This window comes from Leucopleurus acutus, assembly GCF_964270905.1.
Source record: "Leucopleurus acutus genome assembly, chromosome: 2".
Lineage (NCBI taxonomy): Eukaryota > Metazoa > Chordata > Mammalia > Artiodactyla > Delphinidae > Leucopleurus > Leucopleurus acutus.
Window position 1 is genome coordinate 178,976,424 of NC_139143.1, and position 26,772 is coordinate 179,003,195.

Here is a 26,772-nt window from a genome sequence, read left to right on the forward strand (position 1 = left end):
CTCTTCAGGCGGAAGGAGAAAATGATGAGCAGTCATCCACAGATCAAGCCTCTGCTATCAAAACCAAGAATGTGTTCATAGCTCAGAACGTGGCTAGTCTTCAGGAGCTTGGTGAGACTCTTAATTGTCATCAGAAAGGTGGTTTCTCTGCTTTCAGAAATTCCTTAAGTGGAAGAAAATCAAGCAGCAGAGGCCTGTTTGTAAGGTTGAGCTTTTTCGTTAATTCAGGTGGCTCAGAGAAGCTACTGCGTGTGTGTTTAAACCTGCCCTATTTCCTACGCTACATCAATCGGTTTCAAGATGCAGTGTTGGCCAATTCCTTCTTCATCATGCCTGCAACAGTAGCAGATGCCACTGCTGTTCGTAATGGGTAAGGTGCCCCAGGGTGCATATGCTTTGCGTTTTAATGCTGCTCTCAAGAGAGAAACTGGTTAGTTTTTATGGCATGCCGACTTTCTTTAACTATCAGACTATAGAAGCAAGTGACTCAAAGAGACACTTTTGTTAATCTTCTCTTGTATTCCAGTTTTCATTCATTGGTGATTGATGTAACCATGGCATTGGATACCCTTTCTCTACCTGTGTTGGAACCTCTCAATCCTTCTCGTCTGCAAGATGTGACAGTCCTCAGCCTAAGTTGTTTGTATGCAGGTGAGAAGTTGTTATATCTGATCTCATTTTCTCAGCCAAGGACAGTTACACTTTTTGGAAACCATGAGATCCTTCTGAGTACTCTCTCCCCCTTTACTTAGACCCTTCCCCCAAGGATCATCTAAATATCTCATCTAGATGAAATGAGGTCTCAATAGGAATCTTGTCAATTCGCTTATTCAGCTGCTGCCATTGTGTTATGTGGATATTTGATTTCATAGTGTGTGCACACGTTAAGTGTCTGCTGTTTGAAAGCAAAATTCCAAGTGCTTTTGGGATATTGAGATGAGCAGTATGTAATCCCTGCCCTCAAGGAGCCTATACTCGAGCAATGGAAGATAGATAGGACCACAGAGTGTAATATAAAACAGGAGATGATAAAGGTGATAAGAGAAGTATAGAATATTATGGGCACACAGAGAAGGGAGAATTGAGTCTTGCTATGGGAGCAGATTTGAGGAAGGATTCATAGAACAGGTGGTATCTGTTTATATTGATAAATGCAACGACTGTTATTCTTCATGCTGCCGCAAAATCCCCTCCCTTCCTGTTGATTATGCTGCCTTGGAAGTGGGACCTGACAACTGGTGTTTACTCTCTTTTAAGTTATTGTTACAGTGGCTTTTTAACCCAAATTACTGATCCTTGGTTTTAAATACCATAGTCCTGGTATGTCTTGGGAGACATAACAATTTTCGACGTTTACTGGGTTCTGTGAGTGAGGATATGAACAGTCTTGGAAACCTGACCTTGGGAGCACCAAGAAATTGCTGAGGTTAATCATCTCCCTACATTCTTTGAATGACTTTATTATAAACATCTGTGTGTAAACAGGAATATAAAGATAAACGCACTTTCAATTGGGGAAGGCAGTATTCACAAAGGAGTTCTGTTGATGTATCTTGCAGGGCAGGTTGGATTTCAGTTTGGCTATCCCTAGGCAGAGGCAAAAGCAGGACGAAGAGTATCCTGGAATTTGGGGGAATAGTGTGTGTGTGTGTGTGTGTGTGTGTGTGTGTGTGTGTGTGTGTGTGTGTGTGTGTGTGTGTGTGTGTGTGTGTGTGTGTGTGTGTGTGTGTGTGTGATTAGTGGGTGTTGGACAGCTGGAAAGAAAGTACAGCCCAATCACAGAGGGCTTAGAAATGCAGTCTAAGTCATTTGGACCATATCCTGTAGACAGTAGAGACCATTAAATATTTTGAAGTGTGCTATGATCTGAGCTATACTTTAGGAGCACATTGAAGCAGTAGTACCAGGCTGGAAGATCTGCTAGGAGGAATTTGTGGTCATTTGGGCAAGACAGGTGAAGGGCCTGAGCGAGAGCAGCAGCAGTGGGAATGGAAAGCTAAGGCAGCGTGTGAGCAGGCGCTCTCTCCAAGCCCACTTCCAGTGTTTATTCCTAGTTCTCTATCTTTGATTTTTAAATTTGCGGTTTATTAATTTCAATTTTCAGGGAATTTCTTGAATATCACATGGATCTCAGTGTACTTAGTTGATCAGGATTAAAGAGTCCTTAAAAATTATTAGTTGTGGGCTTCCCTGGTGGCGCAGTGGTTGAGAGTCTGCCTGCCGATGCAGGGGACGCGGGTTCGTGCCCTGGTCCGGGAAGATCCCACATGCCGCGGAGCGGCTGAGCCTGCGTGTCCGGAGCCTGTGCTCCGCAACGGGAGAGGCCACAACAGTGAGAGGCCCGCGTAACGCAAAAAAAAAAAAAAAAATCCTAGTTGTTCAGGGACTTCCCTGGCGGTCCAGCGGTTAGGACTCTGCACTCTCACTGCTGAGGGCGCCTGTTCAATCCCTGGTCGGGGATCCCGCCTAAAAATTCCTAGTTGTTTAAAGAGCCCAGATTTGGTTTGTTATTGAAATTTGGTCACTTGGAATTTGATTTAAAGAAAGGAATTTGGCCTTGATGTCTTTGAAAAATACTAAGTGTGGGATTGTTTTTTTTCCATCATCTTAAAAATTTTAAAAATATTTTAAAATTAATAATTTCATTTTTAAAGCAGTTTTAAGTTTGCAGAAAAATTGAGCAGTTTGTACAGAGTTCCCATATACTCTCTCTCCGTTATATACAGTTTCCCTTATTGTTAACAATTGCATTAATAGGATACATTTGTTGTAATTGATGAAGTAATATTGATACATTATTATTAACTGAAGTCCATAGTTTACTATGTTAGGGTTCCTTTTTTGTGTTGTACAGTTCTCTGGGTTTTGACAAATGCATAATGTCATGTAACCATCAACGTTGTGTCATAAGAATATTTTCACTGACCTCCAAATTCCCTGTGTTCCACCTAGTGGTCCTTCTCCCCTACCCTTAACGCCAGTCCCTAGAATCCACTGATCTTTTACTGTCTCCACAGTTATCTTTTCCAGAATGTCATAGTTAGAATCAACTATGTAGTATGTAGCCTTTTCAGACAGGCTTCTTTTGCTTGCAGGGGGCGGGGGGTTTCAGGACCCCCCCTGGATACGAAAATCCACAGATGCTCGAAGTCCCTTGTATAAAATGGTGTAGTACAGTCAGCCTCAGCATCTGCAGATTCGGCATCCACCGATTCCACTAGCTGCATCTCCAGATGCGGAACTGGGGATGTGGAGGGCCAGCTGCATGCATTTAAGGGTCCTCTATGTCTTTTTGTGGCTTGGAAGCTCATCTCTTTATTGATGAGTAACATTCCTTGTATCGATATACCACAGCTTGTTCATTGATTCATCTATCAGAGGACATCTTGATTGCTTTCATTTGTTGGCAGTTATGACTAAAGCTACAGTAAATATTTGCGTACAGGTTTTTGTGTGGATGGAAGTTTTCAGCTCATTTGGGTAAATACCTAGGAGTGCAATTGTTGGATTGTATGGTAACACTGTGTTTAGTCTTGCCCTTATGGAATTTACTTTCAGTAATCAAATCATGGAATTGCTTGTAGGTGGGCTGTGTTTTTGTGTTTCACTTTCTTGGAATGTGTGTATCTCTTTTTCAGGTGTGAGTGTGGCAACTTGCATGGCCATCCTTCACGTGGGTAGTGCCCAGCAAGTGCGGACAGGGTCCACGAGCTCCAAAGAAGACGACTATGAGAGTGATGCAGCTACAATTGTCCAAAAATGTGTAAGCTACGCCTCTGGGGACACGGAACCTTGATTATTCAAATAAAGGAATATGGCCAGTTCCACTTTCTTTCTTTTTAGAGGGAAGGACGTGGAGTGCTCTCCATACCCCTTCCCCTTGGTAGTAGGTCTAAGAGGTAGGCCTTTAGCTTGTTTATTTGGCAGATTGGTTGGCTCTGCAGGAAACACTGCAACTTTGTGGTGGCAGTGGACTTCGTGAAAGATGAGTCATTCAATCAGCAAATATATATAAGGGCTTACTGTACTATGTCAGTGTACTTGCAGTGGAGGCATACGATAGACACAAGACAGTTTCAGATAGTGATACGTGGATTGGATGAACAAATGTGATAGAAAGTGATCTGATGTGGTGCTGGGTGTGTTGCTTTAGATTGGGTGGAGGGGACGCCTCTGAGAAGGTGACATGTGAGCTGAATGAAAAGATGGAGTCAACATCTTATGAAGGTCAAGGAAGGTGTGATGGAATTCTGTCATTGGAAGTGGCTTGAGGATATTGGTGTCTTCAAGCTAAATTGCTTTGGGTAGGATTTAGCATTTGTAATGAACTGTGTCACCTTGCTCAGATTTTTGTGTATGTTTGATATTGGACAGCTTGAAATCTATGACATGATTGGACAAGCGATCAGCAGTTCCCGCCGGGCTGGTGGTGAGGTAAGAAGTCTCTGCTACATTCCTGTCTTATATCTAGTCTGTAAGGTACGTAGCCTGTAAGATCTCTGTTTATATATATTTTTTGTGCCTTTTTCAATAGCACTATCAGAACTTCCAATTGCTGGGTGCCTGGTGTTTGTTAAACAGCCTTTTCCTCATATTGAACCTCAGTCCTACTGCCTTGGCTGATAAGGGGAAAGAGAAAGATCCGCTGGCTGCTCTCCGGGTCAGAGACATCCTTTCTCGTACAAAGGAGGGAGTGGGCTCTCCAAAGCTGGGGCCTGGAAAAGGGTATGTGTCCTCTTGACTGCCGCTCAGGTTTTGTTTTCCTGCCATTTTATATTGATGGGGAGCTAGTGTTAACTCCTCTCATCTCCACAGCAATAGAAAAATTTGCCTCCATCCAATTGAATGTAACTACTAAGAGGATGATCATAGTTTACTGTCTCTACATCATAGCTGTATGATTTGGGTAAATCACTCATTCTCTCCAATCTTGTTTCCTTCTCTATAAGAGGGAGAAAACATCTGTGTAATACATATTTTAGGACTTCTGTGAGGTTCAAATCAGAAAAAAAATGCTTCTATTTTGTAAAATGGGCTTGTTTGACTTGGGGTTGGTTACTCACTTGTGTGTTTAACCTGTAAAGTGAGGATTCTGTCAGGTCCTCCTGGCTTGCTTCCTGAAACATTTACTACTGTTTTGATGAAATCTGGACAGAAGCCCTTGCTTGCCAGGAAAGAAGTTAGAGATGTGACTTCTGTGTTGTTCAAGGTTTTATTTTCTAAGCCTAGGCATTTCTTCTTCTTTTTTTTTTTTTTTTGGCGGTACTCGGGGCTCTCACTGTTGTGGCCTCTCCCATTGCGGAGCACAGGCTCCGGACGCTCAGGCTCAGTGGCCATGGCTCATGGGCCTAGCCGCTCCGCGGCATGTGGGATTTTCCTGGACCGGGGCACAAACCTGTGTCCCCTGCATCGGCAGGCGGACTCTCAACCACTGCGCCACCAGGGAAGCCCTAAGCCTAGGCATTTCTGGATTTTATTTATTTTTTTCAGTCCCTACCATATACCACTAGGCTCTATCCAGCCATTGAGGATAGAGCACTAATCAAAGCAATCTCCTTGCCTTTATAGAGTTTATTTTCTAACTGGAGCAACAGTGAACAAACATACTAGTAAGTTCATAATAGATTATCATATATGAGTGTTGTGAAGAAAAATAAGCCAGAACAAGGAGTTAGGGAGTGTCAGGGGCTAGTATTTTAGTTAGCACGGTCAGGAAAGGGCTCTGAGAACAAGGTGTAGAAGTGAAGTGACAGATGAGCCATGCAAATATTTGGGGTAGAATTGTTCAGGTTTTGAGGTGGAAGTATGACTGGCATTTTTAAGGCTCAGCAAGGTCAGTAGGTCTAGAATAGAGAAATCGAGGGAGAGTGGTAGAAAATTCTCTCAGAGAGGTACCCAGGGCCAGATCACCTAGGGCCAAGTGTAATCTGTAGGTGTTAGAGGGTTTGTGATGGGGGGAGTGACGTGATATGAATTATTAGTGACCGGAGAACCCAGCTGTCCTATGGAGAATACACTGCGGGATTGTAAGACGAGGAGAGAGAACAGTTAGGAGGCTCAAGCCTTACTCCGCACGAGCGATGAGGGGACTCGGAGTGGGTGGTAGTAAAGGCAGGGAGAAAAGGTCATATTGGGATGTTTTGAAGGTACAGCTGACAGGATTTGCTGGTGGCTTGGAGGTTGAGTGTGAAAAATACGACATCAGAATTTTGTCGCATGAGTACCTGGGTTGTGTAATTTACTGAGATAGGGCACACCAGTTTATGCGTAGATTGGATGGCAGGAAGTCGAAGAACTGAACTTAATCTGGGCCATGCTGCTTTTGAGAGGACTGGCAGATCTTTCTGTGAGATGTTGAGTAAGCACTTGTGTATGTGAGTCTGGAGTTCAAGGAGGAAGTCGCATTCAGGACCTCATTCAGCAAATTATTCACTACTTTCTCTATTCCAGGCTCTGTGTTAGTTCTGGAATGCTGTGATGAATAAAAAAAAAATAGACACATTCCGAAGAGACAAGAAGTTATTCATGCAAATACATGTCACATTGTATCTATAGAGTATTATAATAGGGGCTTTTGACCTGGTTAGAGAAATCAAGGCAGGCTTCCCTGAGGAAGTGTTACTGAACTGAAATCTGAAATAGACATTAGGATGGTAGGAAGTAGACACTAAGCAAAATAGGGAGGTAATTATGTTCCAGGGAGAACAGTAGTTTGTGATATTTGAGCATCTGCATGCTTGGTATTGTAAAGGGAAATGGGAGAATGCCAAAAGGTATATCCTTGGAAGTAGCAGAAACATTTGAAAAATGGCTGTAGTGTCTTGAGACTTAAAAGAATGCAAATACATTGTGTAGGTTGCAAACCATAAGAAAGGAAAAAAATTGCCCGAAATTCTGCGACCCAAATTGGTAAACGTTCTTCCAGACATTTTTCTGTGCTCACATGTTAAACGTACATGTTTATGAAAATAGGATCACTGTTACAAAATATCGTAGACGTGTTTGCAGTCTATGATACGATTATAGATACGATTATAGATTCTATGTTTATAATGACTGATGGTATTCTACCGTATAAATACACCATAGTTAACTAATTAACTTATTGAACACTTATTTAGTGTGCTCCAAATTTCTTGTTTTGATAAACTGTGCTTTGATAAACCTTCTAAAACATAAATCTTTGTGAACTTGTTCAGTTATCCCCTTGGGGTAAATTTCTAGAAGTGTAATTCTTAGGACAAAGGATATACTTACTTAAAAATTTGAAATGTTTTGCTAAACTGCTCTGATATACATTCCTAGCTGTTGTGCGTGCAAATGCCTCTTCCCCAGGTCCTGTTTGACAGTGGGAGTCATTAATCTTCATGTTTGCTAATCTGAGGAGAAAGATATTACTGTATAGCTCTTATTTGTATTTCGTTGGTTACTAGTGTGATTGTGATCATTTTCACACTGTCTATATCCTTTGCCCCAGTTTTCTCTTTGGTATTTGTCCTTTCTTATTGATTTACATGAGCTCATTGTATATTAGATATACTAACCCTTTGTCGTGTGGTTGTTTGGAGAGAAAGAGAAAGTTTTACTCAGATTTAATGTAAACCTTTGTTTTTATTCTCTTTGGTTTGTGTCCAGATATTTTGTAAAAGTTGCTGATTTTTAACCTTTTCTTCTCAAAAGAATGACTTTTTAAAGATTCAACCAACATTTAAATATTAGTGTCTTCACATGACCCAATAGCTTTGAATTGATAGTTTAAATTCCAAAATTTCATGGATTTGGAAGAATTTCTTCTAGTCCTGAAGTTTTTCAGCTGAAGCCTGTGGATCCTTAGGCAGTGTGTAGATGGGCTTCAGGGAGGTTGTGAGCTTCTGAAATTATATGCAAATTTTATGTGTTTTTGCAATTTTTTTTTTCCCCCTGGAGAAAGGTCCATAGATTCTGAAGTGGGTGTAGGACCTCAAAATGGCAAGATCTGTGGTTTCTGAAATTGTAATTTGTTGTGAGTTGTTAACGTTTGTGTTTCCTTTTTGCTTTGTGTAGGCATCAGGGATTTGGGGTGCTCTCAGTAATATTGGCAAACCATGCCGTCAAGCTGTTGACGTCTCTCTTTCAAGACCTGCAGGTGGAGGCTCTGCACAAGGTGAGGGCTTGTCTTCAGAACCAGCATATTGACTGTTGGCTCCCCTTCTGGCTAAGCTCGCTTGAGCCATCAGATCAGGTGGTCATTTCCTGCCAAGTCCTGACCTTAATTCTCTTTTCATGTCATTACCTTCAGGGTTGGGAGGCAGATGGTCCCCCTGCTGTCCTGAGCATTATGGCCCAGAGTACCTCCATACAGAGGATTCAACGGCTGATAGACTCTGTCCCACTGACAAACCTGCTGTTGACATTACTCTCAACTTCCTACAGAAAGGTGGGTGGGGTCATGCCATTGATAATTTGGAAGATCTTCTCATATAACCTCAAAATGAATGAGACTGACTGTATGCCATGATCTTTATAAAGTCATAATTTGTGGTAATGGTTTTGAAGATGAGAAAAACTCTTAAATGGTTTCAGACATTTGAATGAGTTATTGATTATCAGCACTGTGGTCCATATGGCTACTTGGTGATTTGTGACAGTGGGCATGCTGAAGCAAAAACATGGAGGACACTATGGAAACGTTCCTTTTTCAGTTCTGGTCCAGATCTCTGGTTTTGGAGTGCTTCTATAGGATAAGGCTATGAGAGTCCTGGAGATAGCTATTAGGAGAAATACTTCTTGGATTTAGAGAAAAGAAGACACGGAGAAGACTTTTCATGTGGCATCTGGGACGAGGTAGGATGGCTTCATTTTTGTGATCATCAATTACAGAAACCTCGCTATTTTCCTAGGCATGTGTCCTGCAGCGTCAGAGGAAGGGCTCTATGAGCAGCGATGCCAGCGCCTCTACTGACTCAAACACCTACTATGAGGATGATTTCAGCAGCACGGAGGAGGACAGCAGCCAAGGTAGACGCCCCTCTTTGCTGTCTCCCAGGGGATAAGCTATAGGGTGCAGCAGGAAGTGTCCCTAGGAGCTTCCTGTAGCTTCCTAGTCACTGTTTGCTTTCACCTGCCCGGCATGGATCTTGACTGCATGTGCACTTAAAGGCGACATGTTATTCAAGAGTAAGCGGAGCTGTTGAAGATGAGTGATTAAAACTGCCGTCAGCAAAGCCCAGATTGCTTTTCGTTGCTTTCCCTTCGCAATCAGAATACATCTCAGTTGTTCATATTTCTTTTTGTGCTGACTCATTTTGGGAACTCTGCTCTGAGCTTTCCCAGTGAAACTCAAAAGGAAGGCTGTATGTGAGGTGTTGGGTTTGGCTGACGTCATAGATGTGTGGCTTGGGGAAACATAGAGAAAGAAATGCCAGACTGCTGTGGTGAACAACAGGGCAACACCAACATTCCCTCCTGCCTTGGTTTGGAGAGGGACTGAATAAGATAAATATCTCAGATTCTTTCTAACCAGGTTTGTGGGAGCAGTGTACAGAATTGCCAAAGGTACGATTCTTATCTGGGGGCTTACAGTTGGTAGACAAGTAAAACTCTGCTACTGAGAATGTTTGGCTTGCCGGTGAAATAAAATGAGGTGGTTTCTCTTCCTCCATTGGGTTCCTTTAAAAAAAATACTGGTTTTATTGAGGTATAATTTACATACAATAAAATACTCCCATTTTGCATATACATTTAGATGAGTTTTGACAAGTTTATGCAGCAGTGTAACTACCATCATGATCTACAAACCTTGTGTTCCTTTTGACTCAGGCACTTTTACAAAGCAGATGTACTAAAAATTTTTTAAAAACGTGTTGTTTTTGTTACATTTCTCTTTCCCTGTTAGATGATGACAGTGAGCCTATTCTGGGGCAGTGGTTTGAAGAGACCATCTCCCCCAGTAAAGAGAAAGTGGCACCTCCGCCTCCTCCCCCACCCCCTCCGCTGGAGAGCTCACCTCGAGTTAAAAGCCCCAGTAAGCAGGCCTCTGGTGAGAAGGGCAACATTTTGGCTAGTCGCAAAGATCCTGAGTTGGTAAGAGTGGATTTCTGAGGTTAAGGGGGAGGGAGAAATGGGGAGAAGGGGTGTGAAAAGCAGATCATTTGAACAAAAACATTTTGTAGGTTGGATAACTAATGTTTAAAGATATTTTTACTTAGGACATAAATGTATTGATTATATTTGATTAAATAACTCTTATGCTCTTGGTGTTGTTTCTCTTATTGAGGGTTAGTAACATAGCCTTTGGAGTTAGATAGAATCTACCCCTTACTGGCTTTATGACTTTGGGCAAGAAACTGAATTTCTCCAAGCCTCAGTTTTGTCTCCTGTTGTATGGGAGTGATTGTACCTCTTCTAAGAGTGTTGTGAAGAATTAAAGAGCCCTTAGCCTAGGTCTGGTACATCGTGACTGCTAACTATTTGTTCAACCGGTATTTATTAATGATGTACTGTGTGTCAGCAGCCCCTCTTCTGAAGCTCTGTCAGTAAACAAGGCATATACAGTCTTTGCTTTCATACAGCTTAGTCTAGTCAAGGACGTGGATGGAAATTTCATTTTAATAGAGAAATAAAGAACTGGGAATTCCAAGCATGTATAATGACAATATAGGCTTCAGAATTGAATATATCAATAATATCTTAGAGCTGGACAAATACAGGACCTTAGAAGAATGAAATAAAAGAGTTAATCTCTTTGGAAATCCTGTCATGCAATATTACCTGAAGTCTATTGTATTAAGTTGGCATACCCTTTTCTGTAACTAGTAGAATCACATGGGAGAGACTATTATAACTTGGTCCCACTGTAGGTGATTTAAAATCTGATTTTTTAATTCATTGTGTTTATTGCATGAGACCTATGGGCATATTTTATTTTCTGTTTGTATTCAGGATTTGTAGGAGCTCTGGGCTTATGAACCTGCAATGAGCTTTTCTGTGTTCTTTTTAGTTCTTAGGTCTGGCTTCCAACATTTTGAACTTCATCACCTCTTCCATGCTGAATTCTCGGAATAATTTTATCCGAAACTATCTGAGTGTATCTCTTTCAGAACACCATATGGCCACCCTGGCCAGTATCATTAAGGAGGTGGACAAAGATGGACTCAAGGGTCAGTAGACAGGATATGTGCCTGGTGGATTTTTTCCTAGTGGTGTTTGACTGTTGGCAGCATGGTGCGATGCAGCAGTTAGATGCTTGAATAATTGGTTTTTCCATTTGTCTTCAAGGCGCATCAGATGAAGAGTTTGCTGCCGCTCTCTATCACTTCAACCACTCTCTGGTAACTTCTGACCTTCAATCACCTAACCTGCAGGTTTGTGTGCGCTACAACTGTTTAGGCCAAGAGCTCTCTACATCTGTACTCAGTAGGCTGCACTTGTTTCTATTGCTAAGGAAAAGTTTATCATGGGATCCCCTCCCTGCAAAGAGTGTTGAGAGACTATCCTAGTATATCCCTCTGCCTTAATTAGGATCATTTTGAGAAAAAAAAAATGTGTCCTTTATCCCTGAGTCACTTAGTAAGCTTAAAGAAAAGGAAAAACAACAAAAACAACTCCTGATGACTATGCTAGTACAAAAGTAAATAGACAACAGAGCATTTTATAAAAAAAAAAAAAGAATGGCCAACAAACATAGGAAATGTTCAGCATCGTTAGTAATCTAAGAAAGGTAAATTAAAACACGTGTCTTAAAGGATCAACCAAATTACAGGAGATGGATGCTCTCATATACGCTCTTACTTGCAAACCCACCACCAAAATAAAGTCTAGGATCTTGATTGTGGTTGTCTAAACATTGTGGCTTTCTTTCCTCACTGAAGTAGTGGATATCTGGAATCCTAAATCTTAAATTCCTCATTTCATTAGTTTTATATATGTATTTGTTTTTGCATTTAAGAAATATTTTAAAATTGACTGTTTTTAGCAATGACATCATGTTCTGTGTAATTTTTTTCACTTAATATTGTTTAGTACTTTATTGCCAGAATTCATCTTTACTGTTGCATATTTTGTAGTTTTTGTTTTGACTGCTATATGATATTCCATCGTGTTTGTGACTATACCAATTTATTCATCTCCCTTCTGCTCCTGCTGATGGACATTTGGGTTGTGTCAGTCAGGTTTTATTGCTATGATCTTTCTTGTACGTGTCCCCTGTACGTACCCTGTTACAATTGAGTCTCTTGGGAATATAAGTTGGAGTAGAATTGACAGGTTGTGGAGTGTGTGACCTTAAGCAGATGATGCCAAACTGCTCTCTGTAGAAGCTGCACCATGTTTTACTCTCACCAGTAGTGCGTCAGGGATACGTGGATTCATATTCTCCCCCAACGTTTGGCGACGTCATAGTTTGATGATAACGTGGTCAAAGTTAGTGGTTCTCAATCTTTAGTGTATATAAGGATTCCTGGGGAATTTTTTAAAACTGCAGATTCCTAGATACTGTGACCACTCACCCTCCCGCCCCCCCATCAACCCCAGTAGAATTTAATTTGGTAAATCTCCAATAACTTGCCCTAAGATTGTTTTGAAAATTTTTTTGTTACTCTTAAGATTATTTCAGTGGATTCTCAGAATCAAAACACAATTCAGGGGCTTGCACTTGCTGCCAAAGGGACAAAATCCAGGAACCTTTTTCAAGAGGTTAAAATTGATTCTCACAATCCCAAGCTATTTGAGAAATTCTTAAACATTTCTTTTGTTGTTTAAAAAGATAATTATAGGGCTTCCCTGGTGGCGCAGTGGTTGAGAGTCCGCCTGCCGATGCAGGGGACACGGGTTGGTGCCCCGGTCTGGGAAGATCCCACATGCTGCGGAGCGGCTGGGCCCGTGAGCCATGGCCACTGGGCCTGCGCGTCCGGAGCCTGTGCTCCGCAATGGGAGAGGCCACAACAGTGAGAGGCCTGCGTACTGCTAAAGGAAAAAAAAAAAGATAATTATAAAATCTATTTATACCTACCTACTGTTACATGAAAAAATTTTTTTTGGCAGGAAAGGGAATATATAGAGTAGAAAAGTTGTTGACCTGTCTAAGGTGAAGAGAAGGAAATGCTTCAGTTAGTATATTGCCTGCAGTATCTTCTCAGACTGTAGGGTTAGGGCGTCCTGCCAAAATTATCAGCTGCTTGCCCAGATTTGAGCAAGGAGGGAGGTTTCAAAGTTCATAGATTTGGCCTTTTCTTGTCTAAACTTGTCCAAATAATGGGGAAGAAATATTTTTCTCTAGAGAATAGGATTCTTAAGACTCCTGTAATGATATTGCCCTCTTTAGCATTTAAAAATAATTACAGACCTTGTGTGGACATGCAACCTGGCTGCCTATAGCTACTGACTCTGCAGAGGAAATACTCAGATATCCTTTTTCAGTCCATTTCCAAACATGGAACTTTAAATTGTTCCCCCACATTTCATTGCTATGAAGGATAGTCAGTGTAATCTGTCTGCTGTTGAGTTCCCCTACCTTGGATATTGTTTCTTTGGAGTAATGTGCAAAGCTGCCTTAGCCAAGGTGCCTGACTTAGGTTGCAAGACACAGACAGTGCAATAAAATATATTTGACAGTAAAATGTATTTTGTTACTATTATTACTTAATATTATATTTAACATTGTATATAACATTATAATAACTTAATAATAGTATTACTGTGGTGATCCAGGTTCATAAATAAGTATTCATTGACACTTAACTATATGCCGGGTACTGTTATAGGGCCTGAAGAAATAAAGATGACTTGAGTTAGCATGGGATCATGAGAAAGAGGGGAGATAGGGTGTGGATAAAGGACCTATTGTAGAGATCATGGGAAATTATTTGAATGAGGTGAAGGACAAGGAAAGGAAGGAATTCAAGATATTGCCTAAATTTAAAACCCTTGAAACCCAAATGAGACTAGAAGGATGCTGTTGTCTTTAATAGAAATAGGGAGGTCAAGAAGGAGAGTTGGTTTGAGGGTAGATGGAGTGATACTGAATACTCAGTGGTTCATTCTTCTAGGTTTAAGTCAACTCAGAGATTGTATTTACTCATGGGTCACATTTATTTACATTTTCAGGTTTCTTTAAAAAAAATTTTTTTTAAATTGAAGTATAGTTGATTTACAGTGTTGTGTTAATTACTGCTGTACAGCAGAGTGATTCAGTTATACACATATATACATTCTTTTTTTTATATTCTTTTCCATTATGGTTTATCGTAAGATTGAATATAGTTCTCTGTACTATAGAGTAGGACCTTGTTGTTTACCCATTCTATATATAAAAGGTTACATCTGCTAACCCCAGCCTCCCACTTCATCCCTCCCCCAACCTCCTCCCTCTTGGCAGCCACCACTCTGTTCTCTATGTCCGTGATTCTGTTTCTGTTTCATAGATAGGTTCATTTGTGTCATATTTTAGATTCCACATATAAGTGATATCATATGGTATGTGGTGTTCTCTTTTTGACTTACTTCACATAGTATGATAATCTCTAGTTGCACCCATGTTGCTGCAAATGGCATTATTTCATTCATTTTTATGGCTGAGCAGTATTCCATTGTATATGTGTAGCACAGCTTCTTTATCCATTCATCTGTCGGTGGACATTGAAGTTGTTTCCATCTCTTGGCTACTGTGAATAGTGCTGCTATGAACGTAGGGGTGCATGTATCTTTTTGAATTATAGTTTTGTCTGGATATATGCCCAGGAGTAGGATCATACGGTAATTCTATTTTTAGTTTTCCGGGGAACCTCCATACTGTTTTCTACAGTGGCTGCACCAACTTAAAATCTCAGGGGTCACTTGTTTAGTTCACATTTTCTCAGAATGATCCTTTGGGTTCTTCAGGTACATGAGGCACAATTTGCCATTTTCTCTCTGTTTATAAAAACAAACAGGTCAGTGTCAGCTCTTCAGCATGACTTTTAGTCCCATTTAGTAGGCTAGCCATAGAGTCATCGTGCGGTCAAGAAAACTGTATTCCTGAGTGCGAGGCTCTCCTTTAAAGAAGGAGTAAGCTGAAGGCAATTAGCAGAGGCATCATCTATGTGATTATATTGTTTCCTTTGTCAGTATGTTGAATTTTATAGCCCTTTCAATCAAATGAGAAAAACAGTTTATATATTATCAGTGTTTTTAGTTTAAATAAATAGTCACCATTACTACTATTGAAGAAAATATCATTAAATACGATGACATTTTGAGGTGCCAGTGGGATGAAGATGTCTAGAAAATAGTTGGAAATGTGAGTCTGAAATTTAGGAGTTAAGAAATTAACATTGATAATGCAGCTTTGGGGATTATCCATTAAGAGGCCATTGTTAAAAGACAAATACCGTATGCTAACACATATATATGGAATTTAAGAAAAAAAATGTCATGAAGAACCTAGGGGTAAAGCAGGAATAAAGACGCAGACCTCCTAGAGAACGGACTTGAGGTTATGGGGAGGGGGAAGGGTGAGCTGTGACAGGGCGAGAGAGAGTCATGGGCATATACACACTAACAAACGTAGTAAGGTAGATAGCTAGTGGGAAGCAGCCGCATGGCACAGGGATATTGGCTCAGTGCTTTGTGACAGCCTGGAGGGGTGGGATAGGGAGGGTGGGAGGGAGGGAGACGCAAGAGGGAAGACATATGGGAACATATGTTTATGTATGACTGATTCACTTTGTTATAAAGCAGAAACTAACACACCATTGTAAAGCAATTATACCCCAATAAAGATGTTAAAAAAAAAAAAAAAGAGGCCATTGTTGAAGTGATGAGATACAATGAGATGGATTGGGGATAGCAAGAGCGATGAAGGCTGAGGCTGAAACCTCAGGAATGCCAGCATCGAGGAGGGGAGGAAGGGTAGCCGGAGGGTGGCAAGGAATGGGTCAGGACAGGGTTTTGCTGTGCTGTGGCTCGGTTTCACTACTTCAGAAGTCAGTTCTTCCTTAGCGCTAGTAAGAGTTTGAGTGGTAGGGAAAAATAGGTTCCAGAGGAATGTTAGCTCGTTTCTTAAGGTTCTGAGGCCTAAATAAACTGACCTAAAGACACAAATAACTGACATGAAACAAAAACTCACTTAAAAAAGTGTGTAAATAACTTTATAAGGAATATACATTAATCATAATCCTTCCACGAAATTCATGATTTTAATTTTTCCATGTTTCCTTCTAGTCCCTGTCTGTATAGTGGCATAGTTTTACAGTTATTATCAGAACATTGATATGTCCCTTGGTTTCTGCTTTTTCAAATTTTACTATTATATATGTAATGTAATATATATAGAGTATGTTTTCTTGTTTACCTTGGTCTTTACAGTTGCCACCATTATGGCTGCATGTCCCTTGATTTGATTTTTTTATTATTATAGTAATGCTCCAGTTAACACTTCTGATATAGCTCAGGCATGTTTTTTTTTTTTTTTTGAATTGTTTTCTTGAGTCAGGAATTGGGAAGTTAGCCATTATGGCTGTGTTGAGCATAGTGATGAAGAATGTAGGTTTTAGAGATAAACCTTGCTTCGTCACTTGGTAATCTTGTGGCTTTGGTCATGTTCTTAAGCCACTCTGAGCTCTGTTTTCCATATCAGTGAAGTGGAGCACACCCCTGACGTTGTAGCTCTGAGCATTTAGTGTGACGGTCTCTGTACAACAGTTAGCCTATGGTAACCCCCCATTACCTGGGAACTACTCACGATATCTGTGACTTTTTGAATGCCTTCGAGGAATAGGGTCCTCTAGGATTTTTTTTTTAAAAACACATTTATTTATTTTTTAATTTTTGTCTGCATTGGGTCTTCCTTGCTGCGTGCGGGCCTTCTCTGATTGCGGTGAGCGGGCTTCTCATTGCGGTGCCTTCTCTTGTTGCGGAGCACGGGCTCTAGTCACGTGGGCTTCAGTAGTTGGGGCTCGTGGGCTCTAGAGCGCAGGCTCAGTAGTTGTGGCGCATGGGCTTAGTTGCTCCGCGGTATGTGGGATCTTCCTGGACCAGGGCTCAAACCCGTGTCCCCTGCATTGGCAGGCAGATTCTTAACCACTGCACCACCAGGGAAGTCCCTCGCTGGGATGTTTTATAAGAATATAATTTAATTTGGCAGACTTCAAAATTTATCCTGTATCCTGAGGTAACCGTGATCTGTGTTTTCTGAAGCCAAGTGAGAAAGCAGGCTTTTGTCTGGTTTTCCATTGGCATCCTGCTCAGCTTGTGTGTGTATTTGAGGAGATAAGTTGCAGCTTAGGTAACTAAGCTGAAAGTAAAGCTCATTTGAAAGACATGCCACAACTGGAGGCAAAGACAACCCTGATTAATTCTAGATGCCTTGATATCTTAGAGGCAAAATTTCTCTGCTAATACTATTAATAGAAGTTGTTGGACTTATAAGTTGTTGGAAATCCCCCTTTGGATTGTTGTTTGTGGCATGTAACTGATTATAAAAGAAAAATGTTAGCTATTGCAGTTGTTGAAGTTTTCTTTCAAAGGCACAGTATCCATTGGAAACTTATCATGATTCTGCTGTCTCCATGTACGTCTCCTTTTTGGGAACCCCATTTCTGACACTAATTAACTATAGTTGTTAATGGGGTTGGATTAGTAATTTTTCCTTTATATTTTCCTCATGTGTGAATGACCTTTTGCAGACTGCTTCTGAATTTGAATTTCTGTGTCTTCCTTTCTTTAAAGTATTCCTTTCAGTGTTAAAAAGTAACATTAGAGAGCATTAGTAACCTGTTGACTTCATCCCCTGCCTTTTTCCCTAATGGTCTCTTGTATGTCTTTCATGTTAGAATACACTGTTGCAGCAGCTGGGAGTGGCTCCTTTTTCTGAGGGCCCTTGGCCCTTGTACATTCATCCTCAAAGCCTGTCTGTGCTTTCACGCCTCCTGCTCATCTGGCAACATAAAGCCGGTGCTCAAGGTGACCCTGACGTCCCTGAATGCCTTAAAGTTTGGGACAGGTAAGGTAGCTTAAATAGAAGCCCCACGGAGAAGGCTGCTTTTTAAAATTTGTTTGACTTATTTGTAGTTCATCTGTGGCTCTGGGATGGTACTCTGATGATAAATGTAAAGTGGCAAGGGTGGAGGAGTGTGTTTCCGATGGGATTTGAGAGGAGTTGTGCTGTTTAAGAAACAGAAGTATATAAACTACAGTCTGGAAATAGAATCTTCCTTTAGCACATGGGGGATTTGGTTGCAATTATGAGATAGAACCTGAATCCTGAACATAACCAATTTTATCCTGACCTGGTTTTTTTTGAAAGAGAGGGAACAGGGAAGCCAACTCTGTCTTTGGTTATTTTGCTTCAACGTGAAACCACTTAGAGTGACTTGCAGTCTTTTTTGGACAACTTTTAAAGAATTTTTTTACTTGGGGGAAAAGCTCACATTAATCATCTAAATCCTCTTTAGATGGACCTATATTTGCCATTTTTGTTTACATGGTTGGGAGTCTTCAAAGCAGTTTGTTTTCCTAAACGGCTTTGTTTTCCTCTTCACCATTCTACAATCAAATAGCTCTAATGCTGGATTTGAGAAATTATAAACCCCCTTGAATGCCAGATATGCACTATATTTTTCCTGGTGGAATCTTGCAAAAAGGCCGGAAGGTGGGGGCCAGGGGGAGATGGGGAGCGAAACCCTTATTAAAATACAAATCTCTTTCCTAATAGCCAAAGGCAGTGGAAATAGTTGGCTACATTCATTCCTTTTTTGCATAAAAGCTTTTCTCACAAATTCTCTGAATAGTACAGTTTTTTCATTGCTTTTTAAGTGCATGGAGTTAATTTTGACTGTTATCATGCAGTGATTTTTAACCTGTAGTATAAATTCTCAGAACGAGAATTGAACTGTAGAATCAAATCGTAGGGAAAAAGTAACTGAATTGCTTCTATCTGCCCGGATTTCTTTATTTAAAAAAAAGCTGCTTTTTGGAGAACTTGTAATTCTTTTCAGAATTGTCAGGAAAGGCAGCGTGGGGGTTACCACCACTGTGGCCGCGGTTAATGTTGCCGAAGGGTCTTGAAAATGTGTTTGTGGCCAAATCTGGCTTTTTTGTAGCCAAGATTTAGTTTTTATCTTCTCATTACCTGTGGCTTCTTGTCTTCCTTAATTTGTTATCTTAATTTAAGAAGTTGGACTCTTCCGGCATTGGACATTGTCACTCTGGGGGATGTTCTGACTTTTCCTCACCAGACATGTTCTCCTTTCCTCTGTGGTAGGTTTTTGTCAACAATGAAGCAGAATGCCCTGCAAGGGGTGGTGCCCGGTGAGACGGAAGATTTGAATGTAGAACACCTGCAGCTGCTCCTCCTCATTTTCCACAACTTCTCTGAGAAAGGCCGGCGGGACATATTGACCCTTTTTGTGCAGATCATCCAGGAGTTGAGTGCCAACATGGATGCCCAGACGCGCTCTGTGCCTCTCATCCTGGCTCGCCTGCTTTTGATCTTTGATTATCTGCTTCATCAGTACTCTAAAGCCCCTGTGTATCTGTTTGAGCAGGTACAGATGAACACGTTCTTCTTTGCTTTACAGCTGTTAGTGAGAGCGTAGTTATTCTCAGGTTACCATGCTCCAAACCAAAATGACCTGCTCACTTTGGGGTTTAGGTGTTCATTGCGGTGTGTTTGATTAGCCTTAGGTGACCCCTGGGACTTGTGTCTTTGCACCCACAGTATATGTTTAGCCAGAAGCGATAAATGTAGATTATTTGATTTAATGCATTTGTTAAAATTGGCTCATAGGCTCTGTTCACAGGTGTCCTTCTTTGAACTACTCCACTTTACCTGTGTCGAGCACAGTGCCATGTGTGTCGGGCCTCAGTTAGTATTTACTAGCGGTTGAATGATGGTCGAGCAGTAAATTTTATGGGTTAGTAAATTCCTTTGTTGCAGGGATCCAAAATGAGGATGGAAGGGCCACTTAAGAATTCAGTGTTTCTTCAGGTGTTTCATTGAGCACTATTCCCTTTATACTCCAGCAAAAAGATGTTTCCCAAAAGAAGTCACAGTAAAATCTAAAATTTTGTTTTGGTTTATAAGTTTCCCAAACTTTGCTGTACCGATCTAATGTCAAGCCTGGAGTGAGAAGCAGAATGATGACTGTGTATCTTTCTTAATTTGAGTATTTGTGTTTTAAAAGGTGCAACATAACCTGCTTAGTCCGCCTTTTGGGTGGGTGAATGGATCCCAGGACAGCAGCAGCCGCCGGGCGACCACTCCTCTCTATCATGGGTTCAAAGAAGTAGAAGAAAACTGGTCTAAGCATTTTTCATCAGGTCAGAAAGAAGATTGTCAATAAAAAACTGACTTGCTGATTTTCATTGGAGGGGTTGAATTTGGAGCTTGGGGCATCCTTGAGGATCTTTGGTCATCGGTTTAGTCTCCTACCTGTGGGTGGCAGATACCTAGAGATTCAAAACTCTTGCGGAAACAGACTCTCGCATATCCTGCATCTATTTAAAAGCAAAAAACATTGAGACATGAGAATTAGGAATCCTCTGGCCATAGAGTGCAGTATATGTATTCCTGCCACACTGGGTGATTGAATTAATTTTCCCTTAGGGACATGGTTCTAACCCACAGGCTAATTTCTTTGGGTCAGGGTCTTCAGACAGTGGGAGCTGTGACATTCTCTCCAGTGTTTCTCACGTAGCAGTGGTCCATACTTTTCAGAAGGTGCCTCTTGTGTTCATTTTAGCATGTGTTCGCTTTCATCTGAGGATTGTTAGATGTAAAGTGTATTTGGTGGAAATGTTCATCAAGCTCTAGTATGAATTTATTATCGTTGGGATCTCTTAGTAGTTAGTCCCTTTGATATTGGGGAAACAGCATTAAGTTTAAGGCAGTCAGTCTAATGATACAAGTTTGATACAATCATCAAGTTTGTTGATTAACTTGATTATAGAGCAGAAGTTCACTCCCAGAGCAGAAGTTTTCAACTGGGGATGATTGTGCTCCCCATCCCCAAAGGGGCCCTGGGGCCATGTCTGGAGACATATTTGGTTGTCACAACTGGGAGGGTGCTACTGGCAATCAATGGATAGAAGGCATGATGGTGCTAAACATAGGACAGTTTCCCACAGCAGAGAATGATCTGGCCCAGAATGTCAATGTGTAGTGCCAAGGTTGGGAAACCCTGGTCCAAAGTGTTTTCTTAGTTTTTATGTTTCATATTTGTTAGACTTGAGAATGAAACCATTCTTTCAGTAAGCACATTGTTTTTCAGATGCTGTCCCACAACCCAGATTCTACTGTGTCCTGTCCCCAGAAGCCTCAGAGGATGATTTGAACCGACTTGATTCTGTGGTACCAGGAATTTAAAAATCCCATTTTACATGTTGGTTAGGTGATCTCCACCAAAATGAGTCTATCAGGGGAAACGGAATGACTTAACTTTTTGTAATGAGGGAATTTGGTCTGTATTAGGATTTGAGTTTATTCTAAAAGGAAAGTGTTGTTTTGAGATTTATTCACTGGGCTCCAGTTTGGCGGTAGGGGATGTCCTTCCTGGCGGTTGACACCTCTGATACATTATTCCTGAAGACTATCTCTGTTAGCATTTTCACATGCAGCTATTTTAATGGACAAAATAGTTGCCTCATTCTAAAGCCTGCACTTGTGTGCTCACAATAATCCATAAACTGAGTTGGTCCCTAAGTGGGACTCATGCTGCAATGAGAAATTAATAACTATATTTGGAGTGAGCTATTTTGTCAATCCTGAGTTTAAGTGGTAGTGTATGGGTAGTAGGAAAAAGATACTTCAAAAAATAAGAAAAAACGATTGTCTTTTTTTCTTGATATTAGGCATGTGATGTTCTTTACTCCAAGCTTGTCAAGTATGATGAGCTCTACATTGCACTGACGTCCCTGCTGGCGGCTGGATCCCAGCTTGATACAGTCAGGAGAAAGGAAAACAAGAATGTAACAGCCCTGGTAAGACCGTGGAAACCTGGGCTAATTAAGAAGAGTTTGGGATATGTTTGATGATTGGGTAGCAGTCTACCAGAAATTTCCTTCTGGCATCTAGCAGTTTATTGGATATATGTTTGCAAAACTGACTAGATACTTCATTATTTCTGTCTAGTTTGGGTGGTTATGTTCACCTTAGAGATAATTTTTTATCATTTTTGCATTTTTTTGCTAACACTTAGAAGAATGTGACTTTGAGAGTAAGCGTCTCCTAAGTTCTGTATCTCCTGTGAATGCTGGTTGTTGTATGATATTGAAAGCCTCACACTTGAGCTTTTCCTGTGGTCCTGTGAATGTGTCTCGTGCCTGTAGAGCTCATAACAGCAATTAAGGCCACAGAAAGGGCCAGCCGATTGCGGGCGTGCTGAGGAGAATGTCTTGCTCTCTTTCAGTTACTTGGTGAATTACTGGGGAGCCAAAGTTGTCTCAGAATTGCTTTCTTGGCCTGTGAAATGTGCAGAATATGGAACAAGTTTTATATAGATGTAAAATGTGCGTTTTACCATTTTCTGCTTTGGGTGTATTCTCTAGAAAGACCTGGTGAGCAGACTTGAGAGCCAAATCTCAGTTGAAGTTTGGGACTCCACCCAGTTCTGCTTTGAAAATTGAATTTGGAACAATTCTTACAGTTAGGGAGCTGTTGAGGCAATACCAAAAGCTTCTACCTCTGTGATTGCTCTTTTTGCTTCTTTCAGGAGGCCTGTGCCCTTCAATATTACTTCTTGATACTCTGGAGGATTCTAGGGATTTTGCCACCATCAAAGACTTACATGAACCAGCTGGCCGTGAACTCACCAGAGATGAGTGAATGTGACATCCTACACACTCTGCGGTGGTCTTCCCGCCTCCGGATCAGCTCCTATGTCAACTGGATAAAGGTACCACAAGGCTTGCTGCTATGGAGTATTCAAAGCCAACGTACTCTAATTCTAGGAACTTTTAAATTTAAGGCTAATGAAAGCCTTAGACACTGTCTGTATTGATCTCCTGAACACTTTTTTCTTGCTGTAAATAGGACCACCTTATCAAACAGGGAATGAAGGCTGAACATGCTGGTTCTCTCCTAGAACTGGCATCAAGCAAGTGCAGCTCAGTGAAATACGACGTTGAAATTGTAGAGGAATACTTTGCTCGACAGGTATGGAAGTTGGGGGTCCATAATGATAGAACTTGACTTATGCCACAGTTTTTTTTGGCTACAACTAATTAATATCTTGTGTATCTTTAAAGATCTCGTCCTTCTGTAGCATCGACTGTACCACCATCTTGCAGCTCCATGAAGTTCCCAGTCTGCAGTCCATCTACACCCTCGATGCTGCTATCTCGAAGGTCCAGGTCTCTCTGGATGAACATTTTTCTAAGATGGCTGCCGAGACCGATCCTCATAAGTCATCTGAGATCACCAAGAACCTGCTTCCAGCCACACTGCAGCTCATTGACACCTACGCATCATTCACTAGGTGTGATGGGCTGCCTGCCCAGAGATGTCGGAGATGGGGGAATGCAGATGCTTGGGTGGTTTACTTTCATCTTTAAATATTTTCTAGCATTTTTTTGTAGGGTGCAAAGAAAGATAATGTAATTTTTCCGAACACTATCATTTCTGTTATTTACTAAGATGAAGCTCTTTAAATTTCATGGTATGTAGGTAGAGAAAAAATTTTCTTAATGAGTTAGAGAGTATTTTTAAAAAATATTCATTTATTTATTTGGTTGCGCCGGGTCTTAGTTGCGGCAGGCGGGCTCCTTAGTTGTGGCGTGCGAACTCTTAGTTGCAGCATGCATGTGGGGTCTAGTTCCCTGACCAGGATCGAACCCGGGCCCCCTGCATTGGGAGCACAGAGTCTTAACTACTGCACTACCAGGGAAATCCCCTAGAGAGTATTTTGAAACCCAGCCCTTTCTGTAATAAAGATTGCAAATTACACACCCTGTAGACTTGCTTTGTTTATTCTGCATAATGTTTAAATATTTTAGAATTCATTTATAAAAATTGGGAATTTATTCACAAGTCAAGATTTCTGGCTTTTCTTCCTTTGGAAGAACTGGCAAAACTGGGCGTGTCTTCCCACATGACAGTGACAAACTGCAGCTAAGGACTGGCTGCTTCTCGTTAGCCATTCTCACTGGGCCCCTTTAAACTCATTTACTTTATCTGGTCCCTGTAGGATTTCACTGTTCAGTTCCTGTTTTATGGGGCGTTAATGGTGAAAGGGACTTAGATCGTTGAATGGTGAAAGGGACTTAGATCGTTGTAAAACTTAACTAATGTCTTAGTGTGAATGCTTTGCAGTAGACAGAGAGAGGACTATTGCTTGAGGCAAAATTTTTGAACGAATATGAGCAATAAACTTGAATGACAAGTGAGAGTGTTTGCTACATGTCAAGTACTTTTCTAGGTGTTGGGGGTACAGTGGTAGCAAAGCTGACCGAGTCACTGCCCTCTGAGAGTGTCTAGGCTCTAATCTGGCCCATCAGGCTAAGACTTTCTAAACTGAGCTGTTAATACATGTTCCTGGCAAATAAGTTTAGGAAGTGCTTTTTTTTTTTTTTTTGCGGTACGCGGGGCTCTCACTGTTGTGGCCTCTCCCATTGTGGAGCACAGGCTCTGGACGCGCAGGCTCAGCGGCCATGGCTCAAGGGACCAGCCGCTCTGCGGCATGTGGGATCTTCCCTGACCGGGGCACGAACCCGTGTCCCCTGCATCGGCAGGCGGACTCTCAACCACTGCGCCACCAGGGAAGTCCGGAAGTGCTTTTTTTAAAAAAGAAAAAATAATACTTCTCAGAGCCTTTAATATATACATTGCCAGTCTTCTGAGGCCAGGAAGAGTGTGGTAGATATGTCCTGGAAATTGAGTTTTGTAAGCATTTCAGAGGATGGCATATTCTTTGGGAAACAATTACCCATTGTAATTCTTAGGAGACCCAACTGAGATAAAGGTTTTTCGATTTGTCTAGGGTTAGCTTTTCCTAACCAAAATGGCACTAGATTCCTTCAGCTTTGACATAACCCCCTATTTTTTTCTCCAGAGCCTATTTGCTGCAGAACTTTAATGAGGAGGGATCCACTGAAAAACCTTCCCAGGAGAAATTGCACGGCTTTGCTGCTGTTTTGGCTATTGGCTCTAGTAGGTGCAAGGCGAACACTCTGGGTAAGTGAATGTGCTTTTGAATAAGACTGTTAACACTAGTATGACTAGTAGTGCTATTTTTCTCCTTTTCTACCTGTCTACTGCATTTATCATTTATTGGAATCTTTCTGAGTGTCAAGCATTGACATAGGTTTATCTGTTTTGATCTTCACAGTAACCTCATTAGGTAAGTTTTGTTATTATCTCCCATTACTCATTAGGAAATTGAGGCTTAGAGAAGTTATTTGCCCAAATCCTACATCTTGCAAGTGGCAGAGCTGGGATCCAAACCAAGATAACTTGATTCCAAGGCATTAGGCTATTTCGCTGTTGGCAAAGACCTTTGTTCTTTTCATTTATAGAGATTAGGAAAACTAGCAAGCTACCGCTTAGTGCTTGGGAGAACTTCTTCCTTGTGTTCGGAATGATCTAATCGAAATTTAGGTTGGGGAATCAAAAGGACTTGAGCAGGATTGGAGTTAAGTGCAATAGTTACCCTTTAAAATTTACAGGCATTTGTGTATTCCTGAATTTCAAGCTTCAGGGACCCTTTTAATGTTCAGATATTCTCACTTTTAGAAATTTAATTCCATTACTTCTTTGAATACTGTTCTTAATGTGCATTAATGATCCCTGCCCTCAAGATTTGTGTTAAGTAGAAAAGAGATCAAAGTGATACCTATTCATGGAAGGTCTAGATGTTTAATAGTGACTTGTAGTGACTTGCTCTCACTTTGCATTTTTTATTCAGTTGTCTTCTTTACTTGCAAGGTTAGAAAGTGAATACAATGGGAAATGAAAACCTTACAATTGAGATTGTTAGCTGTTAAGCAATTAGCAAGTTCTTGGACATAGTGCTGCTACTGAAATAAATATCCATCTAAGCTATCTTAGTAATTATTTTGACAGCCCGGGCTGTGGTGTGTTTCTCTCTGCATTTGGGCTTGGCTTTTAAAATGCTGCGTGTCATTCTTTCTCTCTTACGATGACTCCTTGTCCTTTCTGTCTCCTCCAGGTCCAACACTGGTTCAGAATTTACCATCTTCGGTGCAGGCTGTGTGTGAATCCTGGAACAACATCAACACCAATGAGTTTCCAAACATTGGATCCTGGGTGAGCGTCTGTCTGGTCCCAGGAGTAGAAATTAGGAGCACTGTTCTGTTTCTGTGTTCTCTTCTTACTCTTTAGGCTTAAACTAGCTACCAAGAGATCTTAATATGCTGCAGTAGTACTTGCTATGTCTGAATCAATAATCAAGGCCTTGAATTACTCAAATGGTACTCATGATCATTTTGCTAAGAATAAGAAGTCTGTTACTGGGTTATAGAATAACTGCTTTATTACAGTGGACCCTTGAACAATACAGGGTTGAACAGCATGGGTCCACTTACACATGATTTTTTTCACTAAATCTGGACTACGGTACTAAATGATCTGTGGTTGGTTGAATCTGTGGATGTGGAACTGCACATATGGGGGGCTGACTATAAAGTTGTAAATGGATTTTTGACTGCACAGTCAGCACCTCTAACCCCTGTGGTACTTAAGGGTCAACTACTAGGAGCCTCAGTTTCTTCATCTGCTAAATACTGGGATGTAAAGATTAAGGATATTAAATGTAAAGTGCTTAGCACATTATCTGTGACATGAGTTCTCAGTAAATGTTAACC

The 26,772-nt window shown here is 41.0% G+C and overlaps 1 protein-coding gene across 4 annotated transcripts in view; it reads left to right on the forward strand.

The window, feature by feature from the left end:
• The window catches only part of UBR4 (ubiquitin protein ligase E3 component n-recognin 4), a 127,375-nt gene that overhangs the window by 10,217 nt on the left and 90,386 nt on the right, over positions 1 to 26,772 (forward strand). For all 4 annotated transcript variants that reach the window (XM_082832748.1, XM_082832750.1, XM_082832751.1 and 1 more), the window contains exons 6-27: positions 9 to 111; positions 229 to 370; positions 527 to 651; positions 3,639 to 3,763; positions 4,375 to 4,434; positions 4,535 to 4,725; positions 8,044 to 8,143; positions 8,279 to 8,416; positions 8,880 to 8,997; positions 9,875 to 10,062; positions 10,979 to 11,138; positions 11,257 to 11,342; positions 17,787 to 17,956; positions 19,217 to 19,499; positions 20,139 to 20,274; positions 21,225 to 21,304; positions 21,805 to 21,933; positions 22,665 to 22,847; positions 22,985 to 23,107; positions 23,200 to 23,429; positions 25,002 to 25,123; positions 26,118 to 26,215. In XM_082832748.1, the coding sequence (XP_082688874.1) occupies positions 9 to 111; positions 229 to 370; positions 527 to 651; positions 3,639 to 3,763; positions 4,375 to 4,434; positions 4,535 to 4,725; positions 8,044 to 8,143; positions 8,279 to 8,416; positions 8,880 to 8,997; positions 9,875 to 10,062; positions 10,979 to 11,138; positions 11,257 to 11,342; positions 17,787 to 17,956; positions 19,217 to 19,499; positions 20,139 to 20,274; positions 21,225 to 21,304; positions 21,805 to 21,933; positions 22,665 to 22,847; positions 22,985 to 23,107; positions 23,200 to 23,429; positions 25,002 to 25,123; positions 26,118 to 26,215 (3,090 nt within the window). The remainder of the gene's footprint in view (positions 1 to 8; positions 112 to 228; positions 371 to 526; positions 652 to 3,638; positions 3,764 to 4,374; positions 4,435 to 4,534; positions 4,726 to 8,043; positions 8,144 to 8,278; positions 8,417 to 8,879; positions 8,998 to 9,874; positions 10,063 to 10,978; positions 11,139 to 11,256; positions 11,343 to 17,786; positions 17,957 to 19,216; positions 19,500 to 20,138; positions 20,275 to 21,224; positions 21,305 to 21,804; positions 21,934 to 22,664; positions 22,848 to 22,984; positions 23,108 to 23,199; positions 23,430 to 25,001; positions 25,124 to 26,117; positions 26,216 to 26,772) is intronic.